The 12,754-nt window shown below is 35.1% G+C and overlaps 1 protein-coding gene across 7 annotated transcripts in view; it reads left to right on the top strand.

The window, feature by feature from the left end:
* Positions 1-12,754, top strand: part of TMCO3 (transmembrane and coiled-coil domains 3) — a 34,016-nt gene that overhangs the window by 20,519 nt on the left and 743 nt on the right. For 2 of the 7 annotated variants that reach the window (XM_026054920.1, XM_026054929.1), the window contains 3 exons: positions 4,077-4,227; positions 11,080-11,159; positions 11,636-11,785. In XM_026054920.1, coding sequence (XP_025910705.1) covers positions 4,077-4,227; positions 11,080-11,159; positions 11,636-11,785 — 381 coding nt within the window. The other 5 variants (XR_003251782.1, XM_026054948.1, XR_003251784.1 and 2 more) reach the window with 5 other exon arrangements.

Here is a 12,754-nt window from a genome sequence, read left to right as displayed (position 1 = left end):
TGGGGTTCATCTGTAACACTAGCACATGTAATACATATCATATATTTATTTTTCTTGTTTGCTGGTTTGAAAAATCTCAGATGACTAATTAAACAACAAGAATTTGGGTTTCTCTACAAATCAGTGTGGATTCTGTGCTTGTATGTGGAAAGGCATAGGGAGGATGGGACAAAAGAAGTTCTTATATGTGGTAAGAATAAGCAATTTAAGCAAGGATTATCCTCTGCCAGATGAGGAGCTTCCTGTATGGAAGTAACTTTTGGAAATTCCTGTGTTGAGAGCATTCCTGAACTGCTTGACCTGGTTCAACAACATTGCAAATGACTAAATCTGAACCTGGATCTTAAATATACCTCTTCTTGACAATCTAACTTAGAGGAAAAAGAAATGCAACAAATGTCAACTATGAGCTTGAAACACCTTTCTTTCCCCTCAAAATGTAGCTATATTCTCAGAAGTAACTGATTCTTTTTTCCTCCCCCACCCCCCACCCCAGCTAGATAAGCACATCTTGAGGTGGCAGGGGAAGACTTATGTCAAGTGCCAACCCTATAAAAATCTGGTTGAGCTTTGCCACAGTTGTGCATTTTTTGATTAGTACATGGTCATCAATACTAAAAGCTTGCAGACCATTATTGAATCCTCAGTGACTCCTTTGCAAGCTTTGAGTTTTTCAGATACTGCTTTTTGTAGATTGGTAAACTATTCTGTTCAATCACAACATAGAAAGTAGAATCCAGCTTACGGTTTTAAATGTGACCATTTAAGATAGATGACCAAACTGGTGCTTTTAAGTCAAGACGCGTACCACAAGGAGAGCTGAAGAACACATAATATGTCAGCCAGCATGTTGATTGGTGTAGTGTTGCTTTTTTGTTGTGTGTGTATAGAATCATTACAAGAAGGTTGTTTTAAGCAGTATCCTGATAATGAGCTGCAATATTAGATATTTGTAGGACAACAGTGTTAGAGTTTTGTCATGTTTTAAAATAAGTCACTGAATGTTATTAAGCAATTAAAAAACAAAAAACAAACAAAAAGCCCACACCCAACCAAGAAGGATAGCAGTTACATTTATATGAATGTGCATACAAATAGGAGGGGGAAAAAGTGGCTTCCRATTTGACTGCATTATGGTTGACTCGTGATGGTGGCAGCAAGGGGAGGGAAATAACTCTATCTTCTTTTCAACTTTTTGGTATGTAAATAAAGTTGGCTATATGAAAATGTACATACTTTTTCCGCTGATGTATTACGAATGTCATTCCTTGTTTGCTGGAATGCTTCTCTGTGACTCATAATGTGCTTATGAACTCCCTTTCTATTAATTAAGGGGAGAGGATTAAGGAAGGACTGTAATCTCAAATATTCTAGTTAATTATATAAATACAGTTGAGATGAAGTTTTTAGAAGGCTCACTAAAAATTGTTTACATTTACATTGAAGTTTTGCTTCTTTAAAACACAAGTTTAGAATTCACCTCTTTACTCTTGGGCAGATTTAGATTATTAATACCTGAAATCTTAATACATTTATTTCCAATGAGGATTTCTTTAGAGTTATTGGCTTACCCTATTTATTAAACTTCTATGATGATTAAAGAGTAGTAATAAGACATGCATTATAAGAGAATATAGGCAGAACTGCTGAACAAATGGCTGAAATTCAAATGGAACAGGGAATAGCATTCCTGTCTTATTTATTGTTGTAGTAGAACATTTGAACATAAAAGTCCGATATCCTAGTGAAAACAAAATAACCTGTCTGAATACAGAGTAAAATAGGACCTTTGAAAACAAATGAAAATTGAATTGTTCTGGGATAAAGGTGCAAATCAACAAAACATTTTCTATAATGTAGGAGTAAAGAAAAGGACCTGAAACAGGCACACAGCCCAGAAATTAGTAATTATTAGAGCCCTCTTAGGTAAAGACAAAACATTAAAACTAGTGCAAGCAGAGAGAGGGAGTACTAAATGCAAAATACTTTCCCAGTCTTGGTTATATAAGAATCTTTGCTGAGAAGACCATCCGGCCAATAAAACAAGCCCTTTCCAGAGTGTGCGGGCGCATGGGCATGCGCGTGCCTGTCTCATCCTCTATAGATTTTTCTCTGTGTAGAGTAACATACGTATTTTGTAGACTTGAGGTTGTGTAATATCTAGAGGACAGAGAAGAGATGGCAACATTCACAGTTTACCTACTGTGTCCTTGAACTCATACTTAGGTTGCCCTAGAGTAAAGAAGTGGATTGCAGTTTTTACCCTGTGGGATCAAACCCATGTGGATGTATTGTTTGCTCTTGTTATGTTGATGCTTTCTGAGCAAGCATGTAGCATATTTGTTCATGCTTAAATTGTTCCTTGCTTGAATAGTGATACTTACAAGAGCACAGTATTATGCAATTCCCGTACAAGAGATTGTAAATCCCTTCTTAAATGACAACTTAACCATGTAAATGTGAATGTTTAAAATATTAGCTATAAATTTTTTGACCTGGAGCTCTGTTATGGCTGATAATGTATAAATGTGTGGGGATTATATGTGAATAGTAGAAACAGTTACAATTTTGTCTGAAGAGGCTGTTTTGGATCTTAATCTAGAGGGTGCAACTTTTACAACAGCTAACGTTATGATTATGAAAAAGAACTTACATGTTTCCCATTCCAAACTATTTCCCGTATCTTCATCTTGTTCTGGTAATTTAAAGCCTTTTATATAAATTTCCTTCTTCCCTCTTACAATTTGAGATTGCTGTGAAGAGCACTCCACCATTTGAAACTAAACTGAAATTCCTTTTGTTTTAAAATATAAGCATATACAAAGTGACAGCTTTTATGTAGTAGTCAGAATGGATTATAATATGTTTTTGGTTTTGCCTGATCAGCAACTGTTTGCAGTATTTGACAGCTCCAATTCATTTTCTTAAATGTCTTGCAATAAATTAAGGACTGTGAGCACAAATGGAGTTATGTAATGAGCATTCAGACATTACTACTTAAAATTACAAAAGTCTGGTTTTATTTTTAGATAGCATTTTATGCACTGCTTGGAATGACTTCTTTATCATTTCCTTTGCTCTCCTCCATGAATTCAAGTCACTTGAGTTTTAGCTTCATACCATACAGTGTAACACTGTTCAAGATGTGATGAATGTTGTCCATAAATGTACAACAGTATATTGTTGTTTATTCTAAATTAGTATGGAAATAAGGCTTCAGTTTAAAGTGTTCTATTAATATTAATAGCATTGTCATTTCTCAGTGACTGTCTGCAGCAGCATGGTTTTAAAGTAATTATTTTAAAACATATTTTATACTTAATAAAAGTGCTGCCTGCTTTTTTGATGTGAAGAGCATTGTCTTAAGCAATTTCTTTATTTTTAGTTTAGACTCTTTACATATGTTTTGTCCTTCCTTTCTAATACCCTATACAAATAATAGAAAGAATAAAGAGCAGTGTGAATTCTTTCAAATAGATACCATGCTTCAGTTCAGCAGTTTGTGTTTGAACCCATACCTGTTTAGTAAAGCACGGAGGCATGTTATTAAATCCCATTTACAATTATAAAACATAAATTATGTCTGGGAGTGTTTTGCTGAATCAAGGCTATTCTTCCAAAGTAAAAGTTTTGATCCTGCTCCCCACCCCAGCTCCTGCTTTGGTTGACTGTTGGAAAATATGCTGTTAACTGCATTATTTTCACAGCCTCAATCCATTATGTAATCCTGACTCTGAAGCTGTTAGTAGCTCTCACACTTTAGTGAAATCAAATGCTATCCTTATGAGTGACACAAAGAATTACAATGTAGATTAAGGGATTTTTTTATTTTGTTTTTGCTTCTGTGGGGAAAGAGGTAATATGAAGGCGAAATTGGTTTTGTGTGTCTCTTGGATAAATAAATTACTGCAAAACACTTAAATATGCTGAATTCTATTTGTTGTTGAAATTGCAGAAAGATGTAATAATTTACTGCACTCAATATAATGTATAGCTTTATAATTTCACTGTAAAATGGTATGTGAAGTCACTTGGGGCAAGAGAACAGCAATAGATTTTCTGTTATTCCTTGACAGATCACAGAGCTATTGGATGTGTCAATGGAGCTGGGATGCTTCTTAGCTGGAGCTCTGATCTCTTCTCAGGGTCACATGGTTACTGAGGAGATTATGTCCTGTATTGAACCAATACGTGACTTTCTTGCCATCATTTTCTTTGCATCCATAGGTAATTTCTAAGAAAACTTACTAGAAATAGTGCTAACCTATGAATAAGGGGAAGGAAGAAATTTGGTGACTACAGAGTGGGGGGAGGAAATGGATTTTATTTTGTGAAAAAAAAAAAAGTTAATTGACTCCAGTGTTGGTTTGACTTTGTTAATACTTTTAAAGGTAACATTCATTTTCTTAAACACTTTCCATGTTGTACTTTCAATTCCTGTTGGTTTTTTTTTTAATGTCAGTTTTTCATTGTTAATTCTAAATTTGAGCTGTTTTACATGTGTAGTTAAACTGTTTTAAGGTAAAAGAGTTGTTTTTGGAAAATTTTCTCTTTACAGTGGATATTTTTGTAATTTACATGAAAATTTTATTGCCGTTTTGAGTGGTTAGTAGAGTAGATTTCAGGTCTTTGTGGCTTGCTTTTCTCTAGAAGCAGAATATGATAATGGAAGCAGATCCTTTTTATAGTTTCTTTAGTTGGGAAAATGTGATCTCTGTGTTCTCAACAAGGAAGAATTAATTGAACAAGATATCTCTCAGACAGGCTACCTGAATGCCTACTGAAATGGAATATTGATGCCTAAGCCCAGAAGAATAATTCAGCATGCTTGCTAGCCAGAGCAGGTTAATCTTGAAAATATTTAAAATCAGTCAGTATCTTCATTTTAAAATACCAAATTCCCAAGGTATCCATGCATGCTCTTCTCTAAAGGAAGCATGTTATGAAAGTGCTTTGGTCCCTGTACAGTGAATGAAGAGAGGCCTAGTGAAAGCATTTGCCTCTCCTTACATATTGTACAGGAGATGTATGTCCAATTTGGGGGCATTGTAATGTCCAAAGTAGGTGGTTTGAATTTAGCCCTTTGCTTACAACTCCAGCCATTTTCAACCCAGGCTCACACAGAAGTTCAAGGCTCTTTTTCCAAGATCAACCTTCGTTTTGCTTCTATTTCTACTCAACTTTGTTTTTTCTTTATTTCTGTATATTTATTCAAGTAATAGTGAAGTCCCATCAGCATAATTCATATGGCTTTCATGTCTTTAGTCTTAAGTAATGATGTGCATATGAAACAATGGGCATTAAACTGGCATGTAAGAGAAACCAAAGCTGTTTTGTGGCAATTATCAAAATAAAAAAGAAATAATGTTCAACAGTCTTAATTTTGTTTCTCCCAACCCCTAATAACAAATTCTGCTGTTCAGTCAGATTGTTGACTAAGAGATATATTTACTTGAAGAACTTATTTTTTATGAAAGGGAGGAAACTGGCAAGCTACAATAAAACTTTTGGGCCTGTGTAACTAAAAAGGTTGGATGAGTAATTGCTAAATGCTCACAGATAAGCTGTTTGTGTTTTAGTAAAGATGGTGATGGAGTGGGTGGTGTTATCAGGATTGCAAAGCATGACAAGTTATCATAAGCCAGAAGTTAATTTTGCTAGGTACTGAACAAAAATGCTGTCCTACACTCCTGTGACTTCATAGATTAAGATTAGAGATGAGATTTAAGCACAGTACAAGAAAATAGTGAAACTTCAATTGGCATGATAGGCAGAGGTCTATCTAGCCTAAGTTATAGTGAAAGGAAGCTACTTTGGTAGTTCTGTTACAAAATTTAAAAAATACCTTTTTGATTGTTATTCCGATTATAACTGTAAGAAGGGAAAGAAAATTGCCTAACAAATTAGTGTGATTTTTACAGAAAACAGGCATTATCCCTGCCTCACAAGAAAATTAGCTAAAATGTCTGACCATAAATCAGAAAAATGAGCAACTGACAAAACGTGATAATGCTGCTTATTTACAAAGCAAAAACTTTTTTATTTTATTTTTTCCCTTAATACTTTCAGCTTCTATGGTTAATGGGAAGTTTGTGTGTTTTGTGGTGTGGCAAGGAGGTAGGTTTTGAAAAGGAGTGATGTGCTGTTGCAAAGAAAACCTGAATTGGATGACGTATTCCTTAAACTTTAAGAAGAAATCTAGTAAGAAAAGTTTTCTTGTTTTCTCTGTATGTATATATGCACACACGCAAATATCTTTGTTGTTGTGATTATCTTTAGATAAATCCACTACGTGAAATTATGCAAAGGTTATAGGAAAGATTATTTTTCCCCTTCTCAAAGCGGAGGATTGTTGCTACGTGCAGCAAGCACCCTACAACAGAGAGTCAAGACACTTGAGATCCTGAGGTGGATGGTACATCACTACAGCAATATGATTTCTGTTCCTTTTAGAATAAAGGAATAAATAGAAAAACGTGACATCATTGAAATGTGGTTGTAAATATGTCATTTGAAAAAAGTTAGTTCCCATCTTGCTTGTCTTAAATGTCTACTTTTCTCACTACAAAAATCCTTCTAGTGCCTGGAAGCTGAGCTGAAGAGTACTTGGTCATCTCATCTTTAAAAGTGGTCCTGACCTTAGCTTGACCTGTGTAATGCTGCTGCTTTCAAATTCATGCACAGATGCATTTGCAGGAATAATATACCTTTGCAGTTAGACATTAATAGCTGTACTTTAAGTCGCTCTCCATTTGCACATTCATTTACACCTATGTGTGTTCTTCAAGCTTCCTGGCTCTTTTTATGCTCTATGCTGAGGTTGGAAAGCTCCTCTCACTGCCTGTCCTTACTAATATTTTTGAGAGAACATCTGGACTGATCTTTAAGAGCCACAGTCTAAGAACATTTTTTTTCCTCATTTCTGTTTTGATATCTAGTACTTAGCTCCTTCTCTTTTCCCCTCTGCCTCCTTTGATTTTTTTTGTTTTGATGCATTTTTGCATAGACTGTTTTTCTTTTGTTGTTGTTGTTTTTTTTAAGGCTCCAGTATCCCATTTTTTTGCCAGATTACAAGATGAGTGGAGTTTGAAATCAAGCATCAGGACCCTATCTGCCCCTGGTGAGCAGGCAGATTACTTCTGCTCACTGACAAAGTTGCATGTCCTCAGTGTGCTGTACAGATGTCCTTACTTGCCAGATTCCATGTTTCCCTTCTGGGTAAATCTTGAGGTCAGCATTGGATCCTGAATGCAAGATGCTGAAAACCCTTTAACAGCATGGCCTCTTTCTTCAGAAGAGGGGTGATGCTGACACTGACAGCACTACCATTCTCCAGAACAAACACAAAAACCATCTTTCTTTGAACCTCTAATACTTCTGTTGAATTAGAATTCAAGAGAAGATCTCAGGATTGGGATTCATTCGTGACATTCATTGTCTTCTCCTTGTCCGTCCAGCTCTAAATGCTTTCTTGTCCTGCAGGGAACACAATGAAAATGGAAAGATTCAAGCTCTCAGAACTGACATTAGGATTGAGAAGACTTTCCCTTTGCAGAAAAATGGAGATGAATGTTGGTTTTCCCCTCTACCATTGGCGCTCTGCCATTATTGTCTTAATGATCTGGCCAGAGCTGTTGTTTATTGCATTTGGTAGCTATGATCTAAGAATTGTTAAAACTACTGGTAGATACAGCATCCCAATGTAGAGCTAAAGTTATTTTTCTGAGTGGTTGTCCTGGCCTGAGATCATGTCAGGATTAACTCTGTGGCTCCAAGACCTGGAAGTCTGACCAAGAAAGTTCTGTCTTCAGTAATTTTTTTTTTGTTGTCAAGGATTTCTAAGAGTCTACCACTCTTCTGATGCTGGATCTTCCAGGACATGGGGATGACTACATTTTGATCTTCACATGCTGTTTAGTAGCTGTCCAGCAGGCAGGTAGAATCTGCTTAATCTGAAAAAAAAAAAAAAGATACTTGTAAAGAAAGACTTGCATATAAAAAGGATCTGCAAAATTTTACTTATAATTCTTTAGAGAAGAAAGAACATGTACTGACTTATACAAGTGAACTGTGCTTTTGCCTTGATGCTGATGCAAGGTCACCTTTTCTCCAGGGCCTCTGTTCCAGCTTTTCYAAAATACTATATAGAACTGAAGTTCGGTGACTTACTGCTCAGCTCCGTGAAAATGCATCTAACTGATATCCTAGCTATTAGTGACAGGCTGATATGCCATGTGCTACCTGACGATGGTCCTGAAGTTTTTGAAGTATTTGATTGAAGTGTTTTTTCCACTTTAGAGAACAAGTCCATAGTGACTCCTGAGCCTAGTCACAAAGCCTGCTATTTAAAACAAATGCCCTTATTCATGTGTCATCTGTCTATGAAGTTAATCTCTCTGGTGGCATTTGTTTTGTCAGGAAGGCTTGAAAGATTTGTATAATTGTATAATGGTTTGTTATGACTTGTGGCCTTATCCCAAGTTTTTGTCTAGAGCTAGGGCAAAGGTCTGTAACTGCCATGAAATCCACCATGGTAGGTCTCTTTCCCAAATTGTGCAAGTGGGGAGTTGTGTTGTTTTTTCAGAATAGCGTATGTGAGAGGTTTAGGCTTGCTTCACCTTAGTGATGCTTACTTCCACAGGATTAGTGTAGAAATTCATGGTAGTTTGTGCCTCATAGATCTCTCAAATATGGTACTAATCTCCACACTGAGAGGCATTCCAGGTTAACTTCAGACTGTCTGTCTGCTCCAGAACTAAAACAGTAGATTCACCAACAGTGATGAGAGCCCTAGGCTATATTATAGCCCCTTTTTTGAAATCTCCTATTCCAGACGTGTCAGAGTTGGCCCTCTTGTCAAACCTGATGCTGTTATTTCTCTAGTTGCTGTTCATGTACATCTCTGAGATTGGCCTAAAGGTGAATTAGCAACGTGCACATGACAAACAGTAAAAGGAGAAAAGCTATTTGTCACTCGTGTGTGCACACATACATTTAATTTTTTTTTTTTTTAGATGTGATGTTTGTATCTCTTCTGTTTTCTGCCATATCTCCCCTTATTGTGAGTCTTTAGCATTTGTGCTTCTGTAGGTGGAAGGAAATTAAGAAACAAAACATAGGGTGTATGCATGGTGATTGGATACCACTCGTATAAAAATCTGAGCTTAGAGTACTTGAAGTACATATTCATCCACAATGGAACGTGCATATGGACAAAACATCTTGAAGTAACTGCAAGCAACTTCTCTTGCATGTTCAGGACGAGAAGACAACTTTTAGTTCTCTAGAGTTCTTTTGGCTCTGTAGTGCTATGAAGAACAGAAAATTAGTGAAAACTTGTCTTTCATTAAAATAAGTTACAGCACTGATTTACACATCTTATATGCTTTAGGACACTAAACTCTTGTTCTTCAACAGAAATAATTAGATTGAAGAATTGCCAACTATTATGGATTTATCAGGAACACCATAATTCTGGTTCCTCTTTTAAGAGCTTTTTTGAAAAAGGAATGAGCATCCAAAGACTCACAGTTATGTTTGCCTGCATGAGTTCCTCATAGCCTAGGGAAAAAAATGCGCTCTAGTTTAGTCAACTGTGAGTAAGATTCTTCTTTAGTGAGGCCAGGACTGCTCTCAAGAAATACTTTTTTTTTTTTTTTAAATATATTTGTTAGCAGAATTTAGTTTTAAACTGCTGTGCTGTTCCAAGTTCTTGTTATCTTGCTTCATATAAGTAACAAATAAAAATGACCTTTTACTGATTTTTATGGATTTTTTTGGGGGGGGTAAGACCACTGAAAATGTATGTGTGGTCACTGGGAATAAAATTTAGGTGTCTCAATACGAGACAAATTTTTGCTACTTTGCTACATTCCTATTTTTGAAAAAGAAAAAATTGCATCATAGCAATGTGGCTTTGTATAATTCTCTAGTTGCTAGATCATGTTCAGGGGGTTACAACTTTCCCTGATTCCAGTCGGTGATTTTTCTAGCTCACATGTAAGGGTCATGGGATCAAAACAGGCATGTTTTGTGTTGTAGCTGTAGTCAATGTAAACACAATAACATGTTCCTCCCACAGTGATAATCCGTTTCATACAAAAATGTTAAACAGTTAACAAAGTGTATGTTACAATCTATATGCAGAGCAGTGAAATTATTTTCTTGCAATATTTTTATAGCTTTTAAAAAAAGAGGTATTTTTCAGTTCTGAAGATTCTGTATTGTTGATTGGTGTGGAAGAGAGAAAAGCTTATAAGTAAGTGCTCATGCATCAATCATATACAACTTATGTTTTTTGGAATATTGTTTGTGATAAATCCCTCCAATGTGCAAAGTGGTTGGAACTTGCAGAAAGTGCCTAGTGATTAAGCAGGAGTGGTTTTTGTTTGTCTGTTTAGATACACTCTAGCCATTAAATCTATTACTAACTCCCAAAATTATCATAATTAGATATCTGTCTTAAAGTTTTAAATGTTGTTTTTCAGAGATTTCTAAAAAGACAAACTGGATATTGCTTTTAAATGGAGCTTATAGTTGTATTCATTAAATTAAAAATACATCAATGCAGTGGTAAGAATTTCTGAAAAAGTTAAAACTGAATGGTTGTAAATACACTGGACACTAAAATTTTAGACCAGGCATTTCTTTTTTGCCTGTGATGAACTGTGTATAGTCTAAATAAGTTAGAAATGAAACATAGCACAAGAGTTCACATCTCTTTTAACAAAAAAAAAAAAATCACTAAAAAACTTTCAGTTCATGTAAATAAAAATTAGTGGGGATCTTTTTTTTCTTACTTGATGGTATGCAGAGATGTATATAAATACTATAATAAATACAGCAATAATATATATGTAATATATTATCTCATGTAGAAATAATAGTATAGTAATAATAAAATATAAGTTCTGTAAAATAATTGTTTCAGTCTTTGTGAATACTGCATATTTTCATTCTGTGTTCCAATAAATTTATTTATTCAGACTTACTTTAGAAGTTTGTATGAATGCTTTGCTAAAGTTGCTCTTGTTAAAAGATGTACTAACTTTTTTTTTTTTTTTTAACCTCTCCCCCCAGGGCTTCATGTTTTCCCCACATTTGTAATATATGAACTCACAGTCTTACTCTTTCTTACGCTGTCTGTGGTCATAATGAAGGTATTTTCTTTTTCTCGTCTATCTTTTAATAATCTAAATAACCTCAGTGCTGCATGCCATAATGAAAATTCTGTGCAAGAACTGAACATTTGATATAGCAGAGAATATTACACTCTTACTGTAAATATATTGATAGAGTACAGTTTGAAACATTCTTAGGATAAATTAAAGAAATTTTTTTTAATGTTAAAAGTCCATTACACATGGAGAAACATCTATTTGTCTAGCTGTGGATTTCTGACAAAATTATCAAGTGTTTTTATTATAGCAAGCAAGATATTACTTTTATACAACATAATTTTTGTCTCTTTTGACCTTAAAAGATAAGATGTATTTATTTATAAGACTACTAGCTTATTTTATAACCAGCATTAGTGTGTTTGATGCTATGTATCTTACAATGATTGTGCTATTTTATCTATTGCACTGTTCAAAAAATATATGCACAACAACAACCCAAAAAAACGTTTTTAAAGTTTGTCTTGGCAGTGCTTGTCCTTTCTCTGATTCTTCCAAAGAGCAGCCAGTATATCAAATGGATTGTCTCAGCAGGACTGGCACAAGTCAGTGAATTCTCTTTTGTTCTGGGAAGTAGAGCACGCAGAGCAGGGATCATATCTCGGGAGGTAAGTTATTTTATAGCTATTAACTTTGTTTTTAGCACCTGAATAACTTACTGGGATTTTATATTGCAATGCATTTGAAAGATACTCCAATATTGTGGCTTCTCTCAAATACTAACAAGTAGAATCAGCCCATGCAAATGAAATAAATGTATGCTTGATGCATGCATGTGCCTAACAGGGTTCTTAGTTCAGTTCATTTTACATCCTTTTGCAGAATCAACAACCAGCTTTTTCAGCAGTCATGGAAAAAAAAAAAACCCTCTAGGAAAGAATCTTTAAATTTAGTTTTATTTCCAAGCTACCAGAACCCTATTTTCTCAAGATGAAGTCTGCTTTGCAAATTGAAGTAAATTATGTCTTCAAAGATGTAACAACTGACCTCACTCTCTAGTGCTAGCTGCTTTCTTCTCTGTACCTTTGCTCGCAAAAAAAACCTCCTTCTATTTTCTGGCTATCTGAGCTCTTCATTGTGTGAGCAGTAGGTTATATAATGCTGGAACCAATTCCAAACAAAGTAAGTGTGGAAAATTTATGCAACACTGTTCACTTGTATATGTTTAGGTGATTAATTTTCATGTTTACTCCTAATTTTAGTCCTGTTTAGTCCTGTCTAGTCCTAATTACATGTAGCATGTACAAATATTGTGTGTTTGTACAGACTTTCAAGATACCCAACCATGTTTCGCAGAGTCATTTTGGGGGCCACTGTGCTTGGAGACCTTTAGGCTTTCATTTTTCCTGTGGCAGTTCTTCTGTCATTATCTATTACATAGTTTTATATAGCTCTGAAATTTCCAAAAATTGCTTTTCTGTTTGACACCTCAAAACTGCTTTCATCAAACTTGCACTTTAAAGCCCCTCTCTACTGCCATCGTATAAGGCTGTTTCAGAAAACATAGTTAAGATCTTATTTCAGAAAATGTGCTGTATGGCTTTGGGGGTTTGGGGTCTTTTTTTTTTTTTTTTTTT

The sequence above is a fragment of the Apteryx rowi genome, unplaced genomic scaffold (assembly GCF_003343035.1).
Source record: "Apteryx rowi isolate R43461 unplaced genomic scaffold, aptRow1 scaffold_123, whole genome shotgun sequence".
In the NCBI taxonomy this organism is placed as follows: Eukaryota; Metazoa; Chordata; class Aves; order Apterygiformes; family Apterygidae; genus Apteryx; species Apteryx rowi.
The sequence above is the reverse complement of the archived record's forward strand: the minus strand, read 5'-3'. Positions and strand labels throughout refer to the sequence as shown.